The following is a 22,704-nucleotide window of genomic DNA, read 5'->3' on the forward strand; positions in this document are numbered from 1 at the left end:
AAAACCTCAACTAAGCAACAAATCAATTTTGCAGGACATCCTGCTCTTGATATCTAAAAATTATACTAGCAATTGCCAGTTCTTGATGATGCAAGAAGGAAATTTCACATGATGCTCCTCCAACTAACCAGGCCTTAAATTTCAAAACTGCAAAATAAATTGCAACATTTTCTCTCTCTCTCTCACACACACACACACACACACACACACACACACACACACACACACACACACACACACACACACACACACATGCACACACAGGGCATCCAGCTAACTATAGCCTGAGTTTAAAAATATGCGAATGCCACGTAGTTGGACAGAACCAAGGTAATGTTGTTTGCCATCGCTTGAAGAGACTTTGATCTTTTTTTCATTATACATAATTAGATAATTAGTTAATTAACCAATTTCTCAAAGATTATAGTTAGTTTCTGTTGCTCAATACATGCTACAAAAAAGTATTTTTCCGAGCGTGAAAAAAGCCCGCAAATTCACGCAAAACTGTCGCGGGACTGGCCACTCGAGGCAATTAGCTGGGACAACCTGTATAAAAAGCCTGCAGGAAAGAACAATAATAGTTGAATCTTCGTGCTCACAGCTACACTCTCACCGTTCTTTAATCTTCTGACGCTCCTTGCACTGTTCCAAGAAGGGTGTTGTGACGGCATTCTGAGCATCAACGAAGGCCTTTGTTTCCTCACTATCGGGATCCTCCATCCACCTGTAGGGGTCTGCAACCTGTAATGGAAATGTTTCGTGCTGTTTATAAGGTCTGCATCATACCTTTAGGAAGAGTACTTCAGATAACTTCCCACCAAACTGTCTAAATTATAAAACAAAAATAACAATATTTATTTATTGTTATTTATTTATGATACACCGATTTATTATGATTTATTATGATTTATTTATGTACACTGTCAATGACATGTGAACCGTTTGTCGTGTGCTTCTCACGGTTCCTGCGAGACATTTGAGCACTTGATACTGGAGTGTCCTAATCTTGCGCAGTGCACATTACTACTAAGGGATTATTGTCTTCTTGGCCAGCGGTGCATGACCTCTAATGAGTGCCTAGCTGCACCCCTGCAGTTACTTAAACATAATGCAATCAGGCATGTTGTGCCTTCCTTACTTTTCTAGAATTGACTTGGCTTACTAGTGCAGCACATTGTTGTTCACTTGTGAGTGATGAGACGTCATACTTTCTCTATTTTTCTGTCATCTGTTAATTACCACGACTTGCAGTGACTTTTCTGTTCCTACTGCTGTATTCTTTGTCATTGCTTTAGTTTAGTCTTCGTGATCTGTCCTCATGTTTTATTTTTCTGTTTTCCTTCCCTTCTTCCTATCTTTCACTTCTATTTGCATTTGTAAAGAGTAGGCTTGAGTTACTTAACTCTAGTAACAGTAACTCTAGAGTAGGCAGGCGTGGTGCGCCTTCTGGTGACAGCCCACGCCCCTCCCCCTTAAATCAAATAAAATAGAATTTGGCTTCAACGTAGCTGGTTTCGTTTGTTCGAATTACCCAAATGTCACAGTTTTTTAGCTTTCTTCTGGGAAAACGGTTACAAATACGAGCAATATTATTCAACGAATTCTTCCAGCCCATTGCCATTCTCCCACTCCTGAGACAACAAATCACACTTGCGTTAACTTCAGCCGCGTGAGATCAGCGGGCTTTTTCTGCTGTTGAACGTTCGTCGTGCATTCTACGCAAAGAATAACCTAACAGCACTCTATCAAAGTCAACCGATAGTACATGCTTGTCGGACATGACACAGCTGTTCGGATGAGCTTGGGCGAGCAACAATGCTCTTCTGTAGTTCTTCCCAGTATTAACAATGGCATGTAAACAGTAACACAAAAAGATAACTGATCTCTGCAGCACTAAGCTACAGCTATAAACCTCAACTATTCTCTTTTATTTTTTTTTTCTTCTGTATTTCAAAATATTACCAGGTACACATTTCAAGCAAAGCACGATCCTGACACCGCGGTGGCAGCGATCGGTGGGATTTTTGCACGCAAGTTTTTAGCACCGGCGTACCTAGCACCACACGCAACAAAACAATATGCTTCCACTCGTAGCTCTAAGAAAGCTCCTAGCCCGTTATCAAAGAGTCGATATAGATATGTTGCACTCAAAAGGTGCGAGACAACTTGCCTTCACGCCGTGGTAAATGTCCACGACAGTTTCATCCCGCCGCGGCGTCGGATAAGTGAACTTCATGGCTTCAAAATGCTTGCTAGAAAAACTTAGATAACGAAAATAGTTGAACTTTGGCTGCACAGGGGTCTGAGCTCCACGTCGAAAGAACAATGAACCGACTCCGATCGCTCGAGCCGGCGCCAGGTTCTTCAGCGTTGCCAGGTGTTACCTGCTGCACGCTGCACCGCACTACGCCCCTGAGAAAGATGGCGTTCCATTTTTCGCAGCACATTTCGTCACTGATAGTTTCGGTTTAGATCCTTAAAATTATAGAATGAGAAAATTTTCACGTATAATTAGAAGTTTATTACTTGATAAGTACAAAAGAAAAATTACATTACAATTTACTTTTACAAGCAAAATATACTGGACTGATATTTGCACATGAGAGAGACGATACAAATGAGAAAGGCATTAGTGTTTTACATTTGACTCATTATTTTGCTAACGCATTAGAGTTTTGGCCAGTCCCCTATAATGGATATGAGCCACTTATAAAGGCAATTCGATAAACCAGAATGGCAGAGAGGTCAACCAGAACTATCAAAACAAAACAATGTGCATAGAATCATTCCAGGTACGTGTACTCATGTACATGCACAGGAAACATGTGTCATAATGTTCACTCGCAAGCAAAAGTTAGATCACTAGTGCCGTGGAAATACTTTTTTTCTTTGCAGCATGAGCATGCATGCTGATTAAGGGTGGTACAGGCTACATGCACATGTTCAAGCAATGCATTAAAAAAAAAAAAACCCTAGTACCAATTGCGGAGCTGTGCTAGAATAAATTTTAATTTTATCCTGATGCTGTGGTCTCCAGATTTCTTATAATTTTGCTCCCGAGGGTGGCAATTCGCTCATCTGCTTGACATCCCCAGAGAATTAGGGAAGCCATGTTTTCATAATAATTGCAATAGTAGAATTTGCAGAACTCCTTCAAGTCTTTGAGTCGGCCAAAGCTATCAGAGTTGGACACAAAGCAGAGGAGAAAACAGCAGCACCTTAAACGGAGCTGTGCTGCCTGAAGAGGGACAGTCAATGCTTGGCCAGGCCCAACCGCTTGCCACAGAACCACAGAGGCTGACCGTTTTGCTGATGGTAAACTTGCAGCTTGCCAGAGCACCCCAGAACCTTAACTTGCAAATTGAAATTTTCACAGAGGCTCTTATTATCAATTGACCGTCCTAATTTGGACTAAATCATTCGAAAGCTGCGTTGTGTCTTCCTTAAGTTCACCCGTAGTTTTTGAATTCAAATTGAATTTTATAGTTTTATGTGCCAAAGCCATGATCTGATTATGAGGCACAGTGTAGTGCTGTAGTGGGGGACTTCGGAATAATTTCAACCACCTGGGGTTCTTTAACATGCATCCAATGCATGGTACACAAGCGTCTAGGCATTTCAGCCCCAGCGAAGTGCAGCTGAGGACTCGTGCTTAGCAGCACCACGCCAAAGCCATTAAGCAACCATGGCATGTTACCTGTAGTGGGAAATTACACTTCTGCAATGGCAAAAATGGTGACGTTTACAATGAGAGGCAGTCTGCTCAAGTCTGATTAAAAATTTGTTGCTAAAGAAAGACTAATACTTCACATTTGAAAGAAACTGAAGACTGAAGTTGGCCAGTTTTGAGAAATGTTATGAGAGAGAGGAACTTATTTACAGAAAGGCAGGGAGGTTGGCTTGAGCTGTAGCTTGCTCTGGTCTGCTACTCTACATTGGGGAAAGAGGACGATGAGGAAAAGGAATAATGGATGATGATGAGGTGAAGGAAGTGTTAATATACCAGTCCACTATGTGTGGCATCACAGTTTCTCTAAGAGCATTAATCAAGGAGTCCCTCAGAGTGTGATCCTAGGCCCGCTGCTCTTTCTACTGTTCATTAATGGGCTACCTAATGTTCCGACCTTTACTGACTGTATCTTATACAAAGATGACATAACTATATTTACTTGTGCTAATAACATCAACGAGCAACAACAGAAAGTTAATGTTGATCTGCATAAAGGAAGTTCTCCGTGTCAAAACAATATGTTGAGCATAAACATTCATCCTATTCATTAGTTCTTTCAGCTTAATGTTATCAATTGTGTATATAAAGTATTTCGCAACATTGTACATATAGACCGCAGTGCCATCGAATCTTTTGTACTAATATTACTAGGTTCTCTGAAGTTGATAATCATCAGAAGAATTGCATATCATAATGACCGCAAATAAAGACGGACACAGGGAAAGAGACCAGAAACAACACAAAAACGATAATCATCTTTTGCCTAAAGTGTACACGTACTACAGAACATTCATCACCACATCTGTCAGAATGTGGAATCCAGGTCATCATCAAAACTCTGTCATATATTCAGCCGCACACCATCCGGTCATCACCCACAAAGCATTCTATTAAGAATTACTTTATGTAACAACACACAAATTAACACTTTAGCAATTTCAAGAATGCTACATGTTTTATTGCATATCCATTTAACGTACCATCTGGTATACCTTGTTTATTAACCATTTGTAACTAAACAGCTTTGCATTTTGTTGTTTAATGTAGTGATATTCCTTGCATTTAGTACAGGAAATGTATAATACGTTACTGTAACCACTGTTCGATGCAATTTGTTGGCCAGTTCTTACATGGGAGTCCCACTTTAAGTTCCCACCTTTGGCACTCCCTGTGTAATAATAACGATGAATGTACTTCTATATAAAGCTGACCTCACTGGTAAGTAAAGTTTAACTTTGAACTCTAAAGCCGCAGGTCTAGTCCATCGGCTTGTAAAAAGGCTATAGCTGCCCTGTGTCAAAGTGACATAAATAAGACAAAAGAGAATGTATGCACTGTCATAGAGGCTGCCGTATTGTTGTACAGCGCTTTATCTCGATCTGTTTATGTACATAAATACAATGGAACAGTGAATATAACAAAATGGCATACATACATACATCACGTGAACACTTTATATACTTTCACACTCGTGAGACCACACAGTCATGTGTGTGTTGAGGTTTCAACGTAAAATTAAAGAAAAGGGAAGCTTAGTTTTCATTTCCAAAAACAATATTTTATCGACTTTTCGCCAAATGAGTGGAAAGAATACTTCATTAGTCAAAAATTATTCATTGCTAGTTTTTGTGCCCCTTCAATACAGCCATTAGGTTTCTGCAAAAGTAACGTAGGAAACCAGGCGCTTATGGGAACATTTACGTTCTATGCTACTTCAAAATGAGTATGCTTATGTATGCATGTGTCCCAGGATTAAATCGACATAGGCATATAAAAATGGACAATGAACTGGAGAGATTTGCTTCTTAAAGGGCCCCTCACCAGGCCACCTAGCAAATTTTGGTTATATGCTGAAAGTCATTACGTGCCCCATTAGGAGCATTCTACTGGAATAATTTTTCATTAACAGCAGAACTAGTACTATTTGAAGTGCTGCAAACTCATGATTTCAGAAGGAAAGCTCCACCGCTAACATAGACACTTTCTCTACTTGGCCCCGTCTAGCCTCCGCAAGCGAAAGTTCTTCTATGCATTCTCACATACCAAAGCCAGGGGATCACATAACGCATACGTCACAGGCTGCCCCTTTTCCCCCCCTCTTGTATTCCTGCTGTGTGGCGCACTTCAGGTGATGGTTCCATGTGCGAGCTGCTGCACTTGTCATTTCACGCAGCACACAATTTTGTGTGCTATGCATGACAACACCTGACTAGAGATCTAAGTCAGTGCCATACAAGCGCTGAGGCAGACACAAGTAGATCGAAGAGCATGATCGCGTGCTGGAACCGCGTAGAAGATTGCAGATAGTTTTGTTTTCTGCACGTGTGACTGCATGACGTGGGAACAAGCAAACAAAAGAGAAGTACATCTCTCTTGCTAAGGCAAGGAGTAAAACAAAAATGTGCTGATGTTCGGTTTGTAGGTTTTATTATTTCTCTAAACATTTAATCGTCTAATGAAGCAGCAGATCAAACAAAATAATCGCTGTAGCCTTGAATTATTCTTGAAGTCACATGGCATCACTGTGAGCGACATTTCAGCAATACGAATTATGTAGGTGCACTTGTACGTCTGATCTCGACTCTCCGGATGGGAAAGCGGTTCCCTTGAGAACGACGCACGGCATTTGGTTTGCAATTCCAGCTGTCATCGCAGCGTGCAGCGGTGCGATATTTTGCAGATGTGATCATCAGCACGCATTGTATACACTGCGCTTGTCTGTTTGAAATGGCCAAGCCTGGGGAGGGGACCTTCGAAATCTCATTTGCAAAAGGTGAAAAAAAAAAGAAAAGAATTTATTACAGAACTTAGATTGAAGTGCGGATACATGTTGCTTTCCATGGTGCACATCCAGTTTTTCATGCCACCGTCATGTCTTCCATGTCATCTACGGTGATCCAATCAGCTGCAGTGTTGTGAGCCAAACACAGCCTGAATGAGGCTCGGAAAAAAACTAGGCACTGTCTTGGACAGGAACTGTAGAGGTAACGAATGTTCACAAAAACTCTCCAAATTCGTGGTCGTCCTCTTCGGCAATATCATCTGCCCCTTCAAACAGCTTGTTAAAGCAGCCGGACCTGGGATCACTGAAATGCTGGTATGGGTTCCCGGACGCCTTCAGGGCCACCACACAGATCCAACAGAAATAGGTTCCACAGCGCCAGCAAGTCATCTTGTTGCAGCCATCTTGCTTCTGCAAAAGTAGAAATGGACAATAATTAATAGTAATGCTTTATTTGCACATACAGTTGAACCTGGTTGATAAGGTTCCATTTATTATGATTTCTTGGCACCAGTGTTTATAATCCAGAACACAAAAACTGACCTAATACAGTTACTCTTCTTTTTTACCAGTTGATATGTTCCCAGAAAACACAATTTTTCGGCACCAACGTTCAGTACATCGCAAAACTGCAATCGTACGATATATTTTTTGGCTGCTAGATCCCCTCAGAACAAGAAGAGGTGCGAGGCACGCAAGGTCGAGAGTAGTAGGCACCCACCATGGCTGGTTCACGGCTGGCTTCCTGCAGTACTCACCCGCCCTTGTCATGTGAAAATGCTGGTACACAAGTTTCTTCTTCCGGTACCAGCAAGTCTCTTCGCAGGGCGTTGCACATACCATTCACAGCTATTCCCATCAACCCCACAGCGATAAGCATCTTCACCTATCTTGTGCCAAGCCTAGCTAATGCTATGCGGACGACTCTTCAAGACAAACCAAGCGGTCTGCATGCACCAAACATTCTTAAGCAGATGCCGATTTCATTCCTTATATCACTTTCCGCAATTCCACGAAATAAGAAGCTGCAACCAAACTTGCCTTTATTATGTGCAGGCTTTATAATGGTTATAATAGTGCGTGTGGCATAGGGCCATCAAACACATACTACGGGCTTTTTTAATAGGCAATAACATAATCGCTCCGCCGCTCCGTGCAGCAGGTGGTACAAAGTGAGTGTCATGTTTTGCTCTGGCAGCATTGTACTCTGGCGTCGCCCACCAGTTTGGTTTGGTTTCAGTTTCCCATCGTCTTGATGCATTGCGCAACATGAAAACAACAAAGTGTGGCTCGGGCCGCATAGGAGTTGGCTTTCACCATGTAGCTTGAGGAGTATTGACGTCTCGTGTCGATTCGATTCTCGGTGAGTGAGCACGTGAAAACTTCCCACCAAAATGATCCGCCTGAAGAAGCTACTGACCCAGGCCAAACTTGAGAAGTGCAAATGTCAGCTTCCTGAAACTGCAAGAATGACAATACGTCTTGGGCCGCTCAGGTAACACCAGCTTGGCAAACGACTCGTCATGCACTGATTCGCCCAATGCTTCCCATTGTGCAAATGTCATCCACAGTTGAGTTTGCCAAGTTTTTTGGTGACTTTGGCTTGTGCATCCATCCAATTCGTATGTTTCCTCTCGTTTTTTTTTCCAGAATGTATGAATGAAGTTCTACAGTATACAGTCGAACCTCGGTATAGCTTACATGGATATAGTATATCTGATAGAATTTGTGTGCAGTGGCGTAAACTGTTTACCTGTGAATGTTTAAACAAGAGTCACCTAGAGTGAATAAACTCGGCCAGACAGCACTCAGTGAGTGTGTATACTTGTTGCTTGTACAGTCTCCAGCGCTATTCCCCATAAATATGTTCCACATCTGACATGACAAGATGGGGCGAGCTCAATTATCATGCAACTACCGTATTTACTCGCGTAATGATCGCACCCCTGAATTTTGTCATCAAAATTAGATTTTTTACATGTAATGATCGCACTTCGAACTTGCCGCAGCGATGGTGCCTTTCGATTCTTCTCATCTGCACTCGTGGGCACGCAACAAATCGCGAGCAGGTGTTTACACTGATACGTTAGAAGTGTACCTTATTCATACGCCGATGCTTGTAACACAGTTAAGATATACGCCCACCCTTCGCGGAAATGTGCCGTATTAGGATAGTAGTGAAAACAAATGCCGCAGTTTCCGCAGCATGCCCGCCGTGTGTTTCTATGTCACTGGCAGCTAAGCGCGCCCATCTGTTTCTGTCCCCTCAAAGTGGACATGGCTATGTTATTGCCACAAACTTGCCAATATTAACAATATTATTCATTACTGATATGGAAGAAACGGTTTCAATGCACGTAATGTACTCATGAGAAGAAAAAAAAAATCGCGTTTGGTTTGCTCCGCCGGCCACCATTGTTGTTTTGGTGTCCCGCACTGTTACAGCAGCAGCTGGCTGTTTGTTGACTTGTCATACCGCAGCAAACACGGGATGAAAAAAAATTTCTCTTTTCACGGGGAATTTAACCCGCGCAATGATCGCACCCGTGAATTTACATCAATTTTTTTTACAATAAAGTGCTATCATTATGCGAGTAAATATGGTAAGCTCTGCTGGAAAGCCAACCTCTTTATTTTGCAGGCAAAATACAAATGCTCAAGCGTAGGCCACCGAGAGAGTGCATGCAATGAACAAGACGTAGGTCACAGAACAATGCCATACAATGGCCTTATCTGCTGCTATGACACATACCTGTGCACTCTCACGACATTGCTACTCTCGTGCATGCACAAGTGCACACACACTTCCTTCAGGCAGCACATCATGAACGTGTGAGAATATGTTAGTGCAATGCAACAAGTGATAGACCGTTACTATGAAGTCCAGAAGCCACAAACAGTGTCAACTTTAAAGAAGCTTGTTTCTGAGGCAAGTTGGTATGGTTTGCTGTATATATTTTCAAGTTACGCAAGCGAGACATACACAACATATCCTTTTCTCGTTTGTCTCCCTCACACCTATCAAAGAACAACGTGCTTGCTTCATACTTGCAGTGGGTATTGCGAACGAACAGCATGACAAAGCCAAACAACACAGCAAGGGAAACATGAGAATATGCGTGATTTGTCTTTACTGCACAGTTCATTTGCAACGTACACCAACAAACCTGGTTTTCCCTACTCTATGAGCCTGTTGCTGAAACTGCAGACTTCATAGAATCTTGCGCTTAGTTCTTGTGTGAACTGGCCATAAATATGTTTTGCTGTTCTGTGTTATACTGCTTAAGAATGCCTTCAGTAGACCAAAGAAAAAGTTACATACACAGCTTGTATTACAACTGAAAGCACAGATGGAATTCGATCACTTAAATGCACAGAACAACCTTTTATGTACAGCTGCTGACTGATTTTTCGGACTCCTAAAATTTGGACATGCTCGATTATTTAATCTGCTTCGCTGCACCGCCATTCTCTCCTCATAGACCATAATGTGTAACAACTGTCGAAAGTTCAGATACCTTGAAACCTCTTGTCTGATTTTTTGGACACTCCTTGAGCCAATTCAATCGAGGGCATCATGCACCAACTCTGACTGGTGCATGGTTCGACTTGCTGAACACCATTTTTGTTTTGAACGGAGCCTTCTTTCTGTTCCACGAAGTGATGCTACTGAAAATCTCCGCTCATCATCATCGTTTCTGCCTGGCTTGTGGCTACAGCAATTTCGGTCTCACCTTGTAAGCCATGTCAAGACAATCCAGCAGCTAATTTGTTTGTTTTTTCGTGCACGATGCTGCGAGTAGGCCACGTTTTTCGTTTGTGCGACTGACATCGGCGTGATGGCGTGGTGATGTTTGCTTTGTGTGCTGTGTCAAGGTTGCGGTGATGCAACGTGGCATATGAAAACATAGCGTCAAGTGTCTAATGGCACGGACAGTGCCCGCGCAGACCGCGCTGGGCAATGCCGGCAAGTGGGTGCCGGGAGCCTAGAATTTGTCGCGTTCCAATGTGCACCCTACTGATGCCGAAGGTGTTCTGCCGAGATCTGTGCAGTGGTTTCGGACACCGTCTCATTTGACAGTTTCACAGGTGCTCACGCTGCTGTACTGACATGCGCAGAACTCGATGACGGCGAGATCATTCGTCAGGTTTCTGCTGCACTGCTGGATGATGACTTCTAGTCGGAAGATGACGCACCATGTGCTACACTCCCGTCGCAGGCAGAGCGTGCACAAGCAGTGACTGTGCTTTCAGCCGCCTATAGTGACTGTACGACCCTCTCCGAGATTCAGGCTTATCTGATTGCGCGTGAACGGAACAGCATGCAACGGAGCATTCACAATTTCTTCAAACCTACTGCCGAGCCCAAATAAGTGCGCGGAAATAAAGGATTTCTTTTTTTTTTTTTCTTATTCTGCTTTTTCGGACACCTGTTTATTCGGACATTTCCGCAGTCCCCGTGAGGTCCAAATAAACGGTCGGCGACTGTACATGAAATTGATGGTGTGATGTAATCCCGTTGGGTCAGGATGAAACATTGTGAAATAACACGAAGCACCAACCAGGATAGATTTAGTGACATTGTGGGGATTGAGGTATGCCCCAGTGCCTTTGCGCAGGCATCCACCTGTTCTGTCATCCTTATGCCTCTCCCCTTTCCACTCACGACGATTGTTAGCAGTGATGCTCCACTCGCAATGGTTTTTGGTGGGGGCGCTTCCCCTCTGCAGGGAGAGCATTCGGTACATACACGCTTTCCTCTCATCCGCTGGCCCCTTTGTGTCTTGGGACTTGATCTTGCATAGAGTGCCTTTGTACGTACGGTGAGTGCGTACCTTGTGTTGATGCTTTGCGTGTGCTAAGTCGAAGAGCAGTGCCTAGTGCTTGCACATGGTCGAACTGCACCGAGCCGTACTTATTGGAGGCCCAAGCCGAAGGAGATTGCCCAAGCTCCCATGAGTGGGCCAACTGGTTATCGTGAGGGCAAGCTGTGTAGCTGCAGGGACTTTTCCCAAAGGTGTGCCATGCGGAGCTTTAGCTCTCACACCTTCTGTCTATATTTTTGCCCTTGGTGCCTGGCCCTTTGGCTCCCATGGACCCCAGAGCTGGGCGCTTGTGCAGTTGGTGTTGGGTGCCGCCAGAGACAATAAACGGTTTCTGCCAAATCAGGGCAATACAGTGTTCTCTTGCATACACAATGCTCGGTAGCCCCCTTTGCGGTCTGAGTGCGTGCGCAGCAGCGCGCTTGAATACGAGAGGCGACGGGTGACGCGGCCCTGTGGCTCACTAAGCTTGAACCCGCGATGGTCAGTACTCCTGTGAGACCCTAGACACCCACAACATTTAACGTTACAGCTCCCACACAGGAGCCTTGTTCACAAAACCTATCCACCATGTCTTGAAGAGAAAGAAGTCACTGGTTGCTCGAGACATAAAGCTAGAGGATCAAAGCGGAAGGAATGTAAAGGATCAGGCTTTGGCAAAACATGTAATGCCACTGCCAAATAAATGCTACCATGTTAAGTGTAAGTGCTGCAAGTGACATTTACACCAACGGGTCAAGTTGAAAAAAAAAAAAGACATGCAATCAACGAGTGACAAAAGCGTCAAAGAGAAGCCCATATAATATGAAATGCTCACTATTAACAATGCCTCTACAATCAGGAATTTGGACGCATTGGCACATGCCAGGGCCAGATGTTTGCTGGAGCCTCATCCCACTAAACGAGCGCAAGCCATGTGAAAGGCAAACTCCTTGAACGCAAAGCCTTTCAATAATGGGACACCACAAATAAAGCAAAGTGCAAGAAGGCAACTGTGCTATAAGCCAGGGGACCTCTGAAGCACCAAGCCACGAGTTCACGACACACTGTATGAACAACCATTTTGCACAGTGCATGACCAATTGCGATGCTGCTTGTGCAGCATTCATGCACATGTAATCTGCAGTGTATTCAAGAAATGCATCCCAGATGAACGCCATTCAAATGTGCAGCAACTGACACGAACCCTCTTAGCAATCATGGGTGCCTGCAATGTCATCCTTTGAGAGCTTGACACATTATAGGTGAATCCGGGTGTATCAGCGGTGAAGGTTGGCATGCTGATGATGCTAAAGTAGGTAACATAGCAGAAGGTATACTTGTACCAACTAGCACAAGTAACTCACAATAGTGATGCACTCACCAGAGGCCATCACAACAATGGTCAGTGGTGCACAAAAGACCATTTCAATTATGATGCAATGTCAGACAACAATGGTTTCCACACATATGTATAGAATTTGTGAATAAGCAACAAAAGATGCACCAGTGAAAAGAATGCACAGTATGTTTTGCTGTTAAAGGGAACAGGAAATGAGTAATTCAGGACTATTACAACCCAGTTTTAACCTGAAGGCCTTGGCAATAAACTTTCATCAATTTAAGTCTACCTAACATGTCACATAATGCACTTCGTTCCAATGGAGTTGATATGTTGATGTTAGGTTGGTACGAATACCAATTACTTGTTCCTTTAAGTAGTGGACTGTACATTTATTCCCTACCAAGAATTATCTACCAACGTGGCAAAATACCTCATGCAAGTAAAGCAAAGCGAGAGCAACAAAATTTACAGACCTCGATGGAAATGCCACAGTGCGGGCACTTCTTGCTGTTCTCTTGCATCCAGTCCTGGGTGAGTGATTCGTCCACCAGAAGCTGCAGCGTGCGCCTCCCGTACCGCTTCTCCATTGCTTGTTTTGCCGCTGGAGTTGCTGACAGGTATTCATCTCGGATAGCCCTCTGTTCCCCTGCATTTGGCACCATCATGCTCATCTTTAGGATGAGCAAACTACAGAGTACTACTAAAGTTCTAGTAGTAGTACTACTAACGTACTACTAAAGTAACTAGAGGGAACTCTGGCACTGCAATCCTACTATACCATGGAGCAACGGGTATGACACAAATTTGTCTAATATTTCTGCTTGCCATTCAGACATTCTCATCAAATTATTTGTTACCCTTCATTGCCAGAGAAGTGGTTTTTCTTCAAGACTCTTACAGCATTCCAGAGATTACATCACTGCCCAACATGGTGGCTCCCAAGCCAGCCTCTCGTGCCGAATGGGTAGCTATTCCAGACCCCTTTGTCCCCTTCACAGGAAGTGAATGAAGTCGTAGACTCTTGCAACAATTATTCTCACCTTGGCAGCAAATTTCGCGCATTATTTTGGTAGTATCTGTGACATTAGTTCTCGATATTTGGGCATAAATGCCCAGTTTATGTTACCACACATGTGCGTGATTGCCGTGTCACTGGCTTGGATTGCCAATTGCTTCAGGCCATATACACTCTTCTTAGTTTGTGGTAGCTTGCACATTGAAATGATTCAACACCCCTTGGTGATTGGTCCTGATCTGATGGGAGCTACAGAAAAACCTTACAGTTTCAGTTCAATTTCTGATTTCTAAGCTGCATGGAGGCGCCTGGTTTAACTGTGTTTCAAGCAACCTGGCATAGATCCATCATGAGAAAACTGCATCAACGGCAGAGAGATACACGGATCGTGTTAGGCAACACACACACACACACAAAGAAAAGCATAACGGTGGAAGGATTTTGAAACAAGCTAGAAATGCTGTGAGCACACTAGTTGCACAGAATGGGATAACAGCCAACCACACGCTACTTGCACACCATTTATTGATTACTTTCATCCTTGCTGCAGGGCTCGCCAACATCCACTTCTGCAGTGACACAGAATGGTTTAGAAATCTAATAGCTCTAACTATTTTTTTTTTCTAGGTGTATATAGCGATTTTATTTCTCTAAGTGAACGAAGGCAATACATCCCCACATACCCCCTGAACGCGCAGTTATATCACCGCCCAAGTGTAAAAAAATAACTTTGTGCCAATTCTACCGCGCAGATCAAGCAACGAAACCTGAGTCAATGAGCACCGCGTTGAAACAACTTTATAGAACACACAATGGACAGTCGCTATCAGAGTCCGGTGACATCTCCTTTTCATTGTTTACTGACCACCGAAAGTCATCTTCAGTTCCATCTCTTGCATTACAAATGCTGCACATACAGCAAACTCGAAAATGGAGACCGCAAACCAAGGCATAAAGAAATAATGTTTGTTCGATGAAGTACGGCTAGTAACTTGTATTTTCTTTTTTTTAAGAAACATCTTTTTTTTCTTGAGTAGACACAGCTACGATTGTAACATGCATGCAAATATGAATGCGCATTTTTTTCAAAAAAGGTATGTGTTAGAATCTTGCAAATACTGTGACTTCTCACTGCAAATTGTTGCATTTATAACTATTTTGTTGAAAATGTTAATTTGCAGAGTGTGGGGAGCACCCGCCTCCATTTCCTCCCGCGTACCTGCGGCGACCCGTTCGCATGTGGCGACGGGTCGGGCCGGCGTAGACAGGGGAGAGAGGCACTACATGCCCTCCCTTTCTCCATTGCTCTGATGACGTGCGTACCCCTCTTCCCCTACGCGGCTCACGGGAAAGGGAAACGTATCCGGCGGGCGAGGAGGACTTCCCCTCGCAAAAAGGTAAAAAGGCATAAAAGCGCGCTACCGGGAGGGACTCGCTCCCTTGGGACGCCGACACCTTGGACCGCCTGGACGACAGCACCTGCCGCATCCCGTGAGTGATCTCGTTTGTCTGACCCACCCAGACAACGAGGCAAGCCTTTTACTACTTTTACTGAGAGGATGTCCCTCTGCGAGTGTTCGATATTGCTAATAACAATAAACGTTGTTACTGTTGACACGCTGGTTGCCTTATTCGTCCGAACTCGGCGTAGCCGCGATTCCCGCGCTACGGGTTGGGAGTACCACGAAGCGACTGCGTGAGGCTAGATCCAGAGCTCGCCTTCAGCTCTAGCCGCACGCAGAGTGGAACCCCCACAAGAGCCATAAGGTCGTTTGAAGCCAAACGGAAGAAACTTAAATCGATGTACTGCTCATGATCTATGCCAGTTGAACCTACTATTCCTACGCTCACTGAACCACCATGCTTGCCGCTCCTGTAGACACTGGGCAACCAGACTTCGCTCCAGAAATTTAAGTAGGAAACTGTATCACGAAAACCAAGTACAAAAAGCAAAACAGGGAAAGAGATAAACAGATACAGCGATTGGTTTGTGTGTCTGTTCTGAGCAGCTCCAAAATTTCAGCAGAACCGATCTCGCGATGACCATCGACTATAATGTGTTTCGCATTGAATCAATGTAGCAATACAACATATGAGGTTACATATGCCTCATATGAGGTTACATATGCCTCATATGTAACATCAAAGCATGTTACATAGGAGGCTTGTACTGCAGCGACACTCCTCTCTCTGGCTTGGATGGATGGATACTATGAGCGTCCTCTTTAGAACAGGGCAGTGGGTTACACCACCAAGCTCTTGTTATTACATTGCCAAATGTCCTACCTATGTTAGAAAAGGGAAAAAAAGGAAAAAAAGGAAAGGGAAAACACACACACACGCACAGACACACCTCCATTGTGCCTCCATTGTTTGTTGTTTCCCTACTTTATTTCCACCATTCTTCCAATAGTCTCTTACTAATCTCTATTGCAGACATATTTAATTTCCCCCTGCTCTCGCCGAACCTAAGGGGTTCAAGGAGGCCAAAAATGCCTAAATGGACCGCTGGGCAGATATTTTCACAGTCTAAAACATGCTCAATCGTTTCCCTAGCCTCACCAGAGCAAGCACACGTTTCTTCTTTCTCGTTGGGCTTCCCCATGGGGTTTCCTATGAACATTCTGTGCCATCTAGTGGCACTGCTGAGAAGCCTGCGCATGGCCTCTGAAATACATGACGCACCAATGCGTGCGAACGCTGAGAAAAGTGCAGCAAGCATTCTCCTCTCGCACTTCTTTCTGGACAGGTTCAGCCATCAAGTGGCGCTGCCAAGAAGTCCGCGCATGGGACGCTGGTGCCTGTGAACACTGGCAATTATTCCCACGCTTGCCACACACCCAATGGCACATATTTAGTGACCCAAAGTGGCGAGAGGTTCATTGAAGAGCGGCACATGCCCAGTGCATTCATGGCCCAGCTCGCTTAAGCGTTGGCGTGAAAGGAATTCATTGAAAAGCTGTGCATACCTAGTGCATTTGTGGTGCTGCCTGCTAAAGCGTAGGGTTGCTCTCCATGAGGAAATTTTGTGACGTGGGTTCCATTCTGCCCAGTATAGCGGAAGCTTAAAGAATCTTTTTCGTCATTGTGGAACGCCACATACCTAGCTAGCCAAGTTGGCATCAAAGTTGCTAATTGAAGAGTGGCACACACCAAATGGCACATACCAAGTGACCCATGTTGGCATCAAAGGTTCGCCGAAGACCAGCACAGACTGAGCGGCACACATCCAGTGCTCCAAGTTGGCGTCAAAGAATTTATTCAAATAGCAGTACCTACCCAGTTCTTTGCCTGCGGTAACCCATGTCCGCATGAAGTAGGTTCATTGAAGAGTGGCACATTTGTACACATTGCCACATACTCAGTGACCCAAGTTGGTTCGAGGGTGGGTTTCGGGCCCCGTTTCCTCAGAAAAGCGGCCCGATGCGCTACCCATTCGACCACGAACTACCCAGTGACCCAGATCGGCGGGAAATCGGTTAGATAAAAACATACATGGACAGTTAGCCCCTGGAAAGTGCTGGAAGTACACTAATGTTGAATTCCAATGGCGGAGTCGGAGCAGCCGACGGACTCCGCGAGCGAGCACTCGACTCTGGCGCAGAGCAACGCCTCCAGATCCGCGTGTGGAACACAACCTGCGCCGCCGGAGCAAGGCGGAAGCGGAAGTTTTATCACAGAGTTACCCAGGATACCTTGCGTGTTGTCATTTCCTTCCGCTGTTTGCTCCCAGCACCGCTGCACCGGTCACTTGTCTCTTCAGCGCCGTTCACCTGTTGTTCTTTTAAAAGTGCGGAATGGTTATCTCGCCAAGCGAAGCAGCTTCTGCTTCCTCGGGAGTCGTGACCGGTGGCGCCTCCCAGCAGACAAACGTGGTAAAGGAAATACGTCACGCAGAGTTCCGGTCCACTCCGCCGATTTTGGCGGAGCATCTTTTTCTGCTCCACGGAGTGACTCCCGCTCTGAATCCCCTCCGACTCTCTCATTGGAACACCTTACTCCCACCCTCACTCTGCCATTGGAACAAACTTGCTCGGAAACGAGCAGAAAAACTTGCTCCGACTCCACCATTGGAATTCCACATAAGAATGCTAGCGTATTAGGAAAACAGCCCTTGTTGTTACATCTTAACACATCCTGTGTGCTGACCTAAAGAAAGTATGTGGCTTACTAGAAATGCAAAAGAAAGTGTGACTATGCTTTCTTGTGCAGAGTTGAAGTTTCCAGGTAGGTTGCCCATCTTCCATGTTGTTTGAAAAGCAAAGTAGCCTGCGTCATTCTTGACTTCAGTGCTGTCTTGCGAAGCTATCTTTTTTTGCCAGCCTTGTAGAATTGGAACGAGACTTCTAGATGGCTGCTGTTCACATGTCCGTCTACTTACTAGCCGTCTATGGCGAATATTGAAACACACACAAAGCAAGCCATGCTCAAGTGACTAACCAGGCTTGAGACGGCAGGGCTGGACCCCGTGGTACACCATGCGGCAGTAGAGGCAGAAAACAAAATGGCAACTGGCACACTGTGCCATGGGCAGACCCGGGTCTAACACCACTGGCCGCTGGCACTGCAGCCGGGGGCAGTAGGTCAGGTCCTCCTGGGAGTCCAGGTAGGCACTGAGCAGGCTCTCCTCGTAGCGTGAGCCAAGAGCATCGCCAACGAGCGCCTTCACCTGCATATCACAAGAAGCATGGTTGGGTGAGGCCATTCTATGCATGTTCATAGCAGATTGGACTGGCCGCTTTTGAGTGTTCTAGAACACTTTGGCGACAGCCTTTACATTCACCCGGTCTAAATCGACTGTTCAGAACATATTCACTCGGTTAATTCAGAGTGTCACGCTCCATCTACAGTGGGACCAAAATCTGACAGAATTTATGTCACGCAACTCATCTAGTTGCTCTAAGAGCAATTAACATCCAATTCTAGCAGGCTTTCTCAGCCTCCTATCTCAAGAGGGCTCCACATCGCTGCAAACAGAGTCAGAGTGTGGTAGGAATCAGTCGAATGTACCATCAGAGTAAATATGCTTTCACAAGAAAAGCTTGAGGATTGGCACTACGTTTGACACTGGGCCACGGGAGCTACATTGAGATCTGCAGTAGAACCTCTTTGAGATGATCCCATTTTGTGCAATATCCTGGTGCCAATGTACGCAACCAAGAACATAAAAAATTACCCAATACAGTTTCGCCTATTTCTTACTAGTCGACATCTTTAAGAAAAACATGATCCTTTCGCACCAACATTCAATATGTCGCCAAATAGCGACCATACATTACATTTCCCAGCCAACAAATGCGTCTCGGGTTGCTAGAGCCCCACCAGCTCGACGTGTGCCAGGCATCTTGGGCGGCAACAATTCTCACCGAGTCAAACGGGCACATCAAAACTTCCCAACAAAATGCCCAGTCAAAAGAAGCTACTTGACCCAGACTGAATACCAGGAGTGCAAACATAACCTTGTTGAAGCCTCAAAAACGACAGTGTGCATCTCAGGCTGCTCCAGCCCCACCAGCTTGGCACGCGTTGGTGTCTCGTAGTGCAACAATTCCCACAATACTTTGCATTACATAAACATAAACTACAGTTGAGTCTGCCCAATTTTTTGTGATTTTGGGTTGTACATTTTCCCTGTTAGTACGTCCTCTCACGGTTTTTCACCCCAAAATGTATAAAGAGGTTGAAAGGTACACTGCAATGGACTTTCATCTTGGCTATATTGGGCTATATATGGGTAGCACATATAGTACTACTAAAGCAACCTTGGCAAAGCTGAGGGGCTCTTAATTGCCCATTTTTTTTTTAACAGCCCTTATATAGCAGACTAAAACAGACAAAGCAGGCACATGGAGGTTAGTGGATATGACAACTTCCAGCAAATGGCCTCCGAAATTTCCAGTGTGGAGTGGAGGTATTCTGTAAGAGTCCAAGTAGTGGACTGTCCACTTCGGCCACTGCTGATTGGCTAGGGCCGCTTGTCTCCTCCTCATTCATGCAGCTGCATCCAATCAGCAGCGGCTGAAATGGACAGTCCACTAGGTAGACTCTTACAGAATATATAGTAGGGGGTTGCAGAGCGGCACCATTAAATCATCCGAACCCTTACCCCACTAACGAGCTTTGGGAGAGAGCCTTGGCCAGCTCCGACCTCGAGGATCAGCAACAGCTGATTGCGAGGGGCCAGGACGCGGCCCGAGCTCAAGGCATTCTGGAATGAGGACGCCTCTCCCTAGCTGCATTTACCTAATAAAAATGTTTATTCTCTCTCTCTCTTACAAAATACCCCCCCCCCCCTTTTATCTCAGAGGTCATGCCCAGGCATAGAGCTAGTTCTCGACGTTCTGGGTTCGGTGACATTTCTAGTGAGCTGCAATGATGGCATATTTTATTACTTTTGGTATATAAGACGTATATTTATGCAGGAATTTTGAGATGCATCCACTTGTATCTGGTTATAAAATTTTGCATGGAGGCTGCTATGCATATCTACACTGTCTTAAACTAGGCTATTCACAGGGTCCGTAATGTTCTTCAAGTTGGTCCTTAAAGGGAGCATCCATTTTGTACTTGGCTACTAACTACAATCCAAATATGGCATGCAGGGGAGTTCATTTACGAGCATCTCACACATGGCAGCCACAGTGTAAGAGCAGCATGCTTCCATTTTGTTCAGTAAGTGCTGAAAAGGCACCACCAAAACTAGATGACAGATGCCACATAGTATCTGCAACATACAGTCTTTCTTTATTTATACCAGAATAGGTGCCGACTACATAGGGGGGGGGGGAGCCCCCTCCGGACTTATCCGGGGAGGGGGGTGGGGCAGGGACCCCCCTTCCCTCTCTAACCTCCACACACCTAAAGTGTCATTACTAGAGCTTTTTTCACCAATATCATTAGAGGTTTCTTTTGACTTGCCTCAACCTTCTCACTTAAAATTTCATTGAGGCTGGTAGCTTATACTACATAATTGTTGGCGCAAACATGCATACCTTTTAATTCATACTTTCGCTATTTTTTTTGCAAATCCTGACAACTGGAGGACAAGTTGCATTAGAAGAACCAGTGACGGCTGCTTCATCCATACTTTCTCACTTCAACATTGCTTTAAATTTACACTGTAAACACTGTGCACGTACACAATATATTGAAATATATACACAGGACAAATGTCATTATATTTTTAAAAGAGAACGAGGTAGCCAACTATCAATTATTTCTGAAGGTATGGATAGCCTATGTCCAGAGAATTAATATATTGTTGTATGCTCACCTCGCTTCAAATTGCTTTGCGTGCCTTTCTGACTCTCTCATCAAAGGCGTGTGAAATGCATGTGACTGATATGTGTCTCAGTATTGCTTCTCTTTCCAGTAAACAATGCTAATGACTCATGAAAAAAAAAAAAACATTTCTAATAATTTGCAACATGTAATAGGGATGGAAACATTGTCACTTGCATGCAGAGGTCATAAATATACACAGGGTGTCCGAATTAACTATAATTCATCAAGATTTAAAAAAGAGCAATGCATTCCTCAAAGTTGATCTAGTGCATATTGTTTCCAGTACAGTGGAGTAGCTGCCAGTATTTCTTTTTTGCTACTGAGATTTAATTAGGTCATTGTAATTAATTATCTATCTTGAGGCATACTATCCTAATTATCAAAGTGTCAAAGAGGCATTTGTAGGCACAGCCAAGGGAAATCTAACTGTGGTATTTTCAGCAATGTACTAATTGCGGACTAATTTTTTTACGATCGATAAATCCTGCAAAATATGAAGAATACCAAGGCACCACATTCCCACACGCATCATAAAGCAGCGCCCTCGAACGTGCTCCCTCTGAGTTAGCCAGGATGAAATAAAGAAAATAAAGAAAAAAGCATTGCGACCGAGCTAGTGCCTTATCTGCTGCACCCCGGCCGAAGTAATACGCCGTGTTGCAAACAAGCTGTGATAGCTGTTGTCTTAACGTAGATAAAGTGCATGGATGTTTTTTTTTTTTTCTCCCCACAAGACCTATGTTTACACAAATATGTTTTTCTGGATAACACATTTTATTTTATTTTCCCAGCCAATGTCTCATAGGAGCAATGTATTTTCATACGGTTATTGCAATCACATTTTCCCCTTAGATCAGATGGCACGACGGCAGTAGTGGGCTTTTATTGGTATTTCTAAAGGTCACAGCTTTATGTTCCGGTGTACTAGCTTAAATAACATTCCAATGACTCATGGACAACATGTTAAGCCCCAACCACACTGAAGGAAAAACACATGCAGCACACCACCGGCAGTAAAGCGTTGCTGCGGCAGTGCGGCCTAACTACATGGCAATGCAGCGAGGAAACTTTCTTTTTTTGACTACCAGGGAAACTTCTTTACAGACAATGAAAAGAAGGAAGTTTAGTGCAAACTGGCGGGATACTTGAATGTTGCCGAATAAAATCGTGTTGGCTGCGGTTCGTGTGGCGCCAAGTGATGCTGCTCCGCACAACACATTATGCGGAACACTATCACTTGATGCCACACGAACCTTTGCTGTTGAGTCTGACACCGATTACGCCTATTTTCATGCTTTTTGAAGCTTGCTTTGGCTAATACAATTTTTGGATGATGCGCTTTCTTTTGTGGTTTCTGTGAAGATTATATCAACGAGATTCCACTGAACATGGAGATGCTCTATCTTTTTAGCACTCAAGGCAAAGCAGGTGCATACGCATGTAGGAGTGAGCCTGCACACCTCAATGAGCGTACTTCAAGTCCTGATTTAGGACTCATGATGTGCCCATCATGCTGCCAATCGTGCCACTGCTTGCAACACTCACATTCTGCAGCAGCATATCACTCTAGTTTACCGGCCGCATGAGGAACATAGTCATATGCTGCCATGGCAGTAAAATGTGCCCCCTTAGCTGCAGTGTGAAGTTTACATTCAGTAGAAGACATTTTAGCTCTGTGGCTATCAAGAGCTTTTCATTCTTATAGGGTTAACCTCCCTGCCTTTCCCTCTTCGTTTCTCTCTCTCT

At 44.4% G+C, this 22,704-nt stretch overlaps 2 protein-coding genes across 3 annotated transcripts in view; both read right to left on the reverse strand.

Moving 5' to 3' along the window:
- Window positions 1-2,424, reverse strand: part of LOC135902788 (prolyl endopeptidase) — a 43,382-nt gene extending 40,958 nt beyond the window's left edge. Inside the window, exons 1-2 of the mRNA XM_065433035.2 lie at window positions 2,171-2,424; window positions 614-741 (exon numbers count right to left, since the gene is read on the reverse strand). Of these exons, the coding sequence (XP_065289107.2) occupies window positions 614-741; window positions 2,171-2,236 (194 nt within the window). The 5' untranslated portion in view covers window positions 2,237-2,424. The remainder of the gene's footprint in view (window positions 1-613; window positions 742-2,170) is intronic.
- A 3,716-nt stretch (window positions 2,425-6,140) lies between these two features.
- LOC135902792 (E3 ubiquitin-protein ligase RNF14-like) overlaps window positions 6,141-22,704 on the reverse strand; it is a 32,167-nt gene continuing 15,603 nt past the window's right edge. For both annotated transcript variants that reach the window (XM_065433060.2, XM_065433049.2), the window contains exons 7-9: window positions 18,115-18,343; window positions 13,133-13,305; window positions 6,141-6,923 (exon numbers count right to left, since the gene is read on the reverse strand). In XM_065433060.2, the coding sequence (XP_065289132.2) occupies window positions 6,726-6,923; window positions 13,133-13,305; window positions 18,115-18,343 (600 nt within the window). In that variant the 3' untranslated portion in view covers window positions 6,141-6,725. The remainder of the gene's footprint in view (window positions 6,924-13,132; window positions 13,306-18,114; window positions 18,344-22,704) is intronic.

Source organism: Dermacentor albipictus, chromosome 3 (assembly GCF_038994185.2).
Source record: "Dermacentor albipictus isolate Rhodes 1998 colony chromosome 3, USDA_Dalb.pri_finalv2, whole genome shotgun sequence".
Lineage (NCBI taxonomy): Eukaryota > Metazoa > Arthropoda > Arachnida > Ixodida > Ixodidae > Dermacentor > Dermacentor albipictus.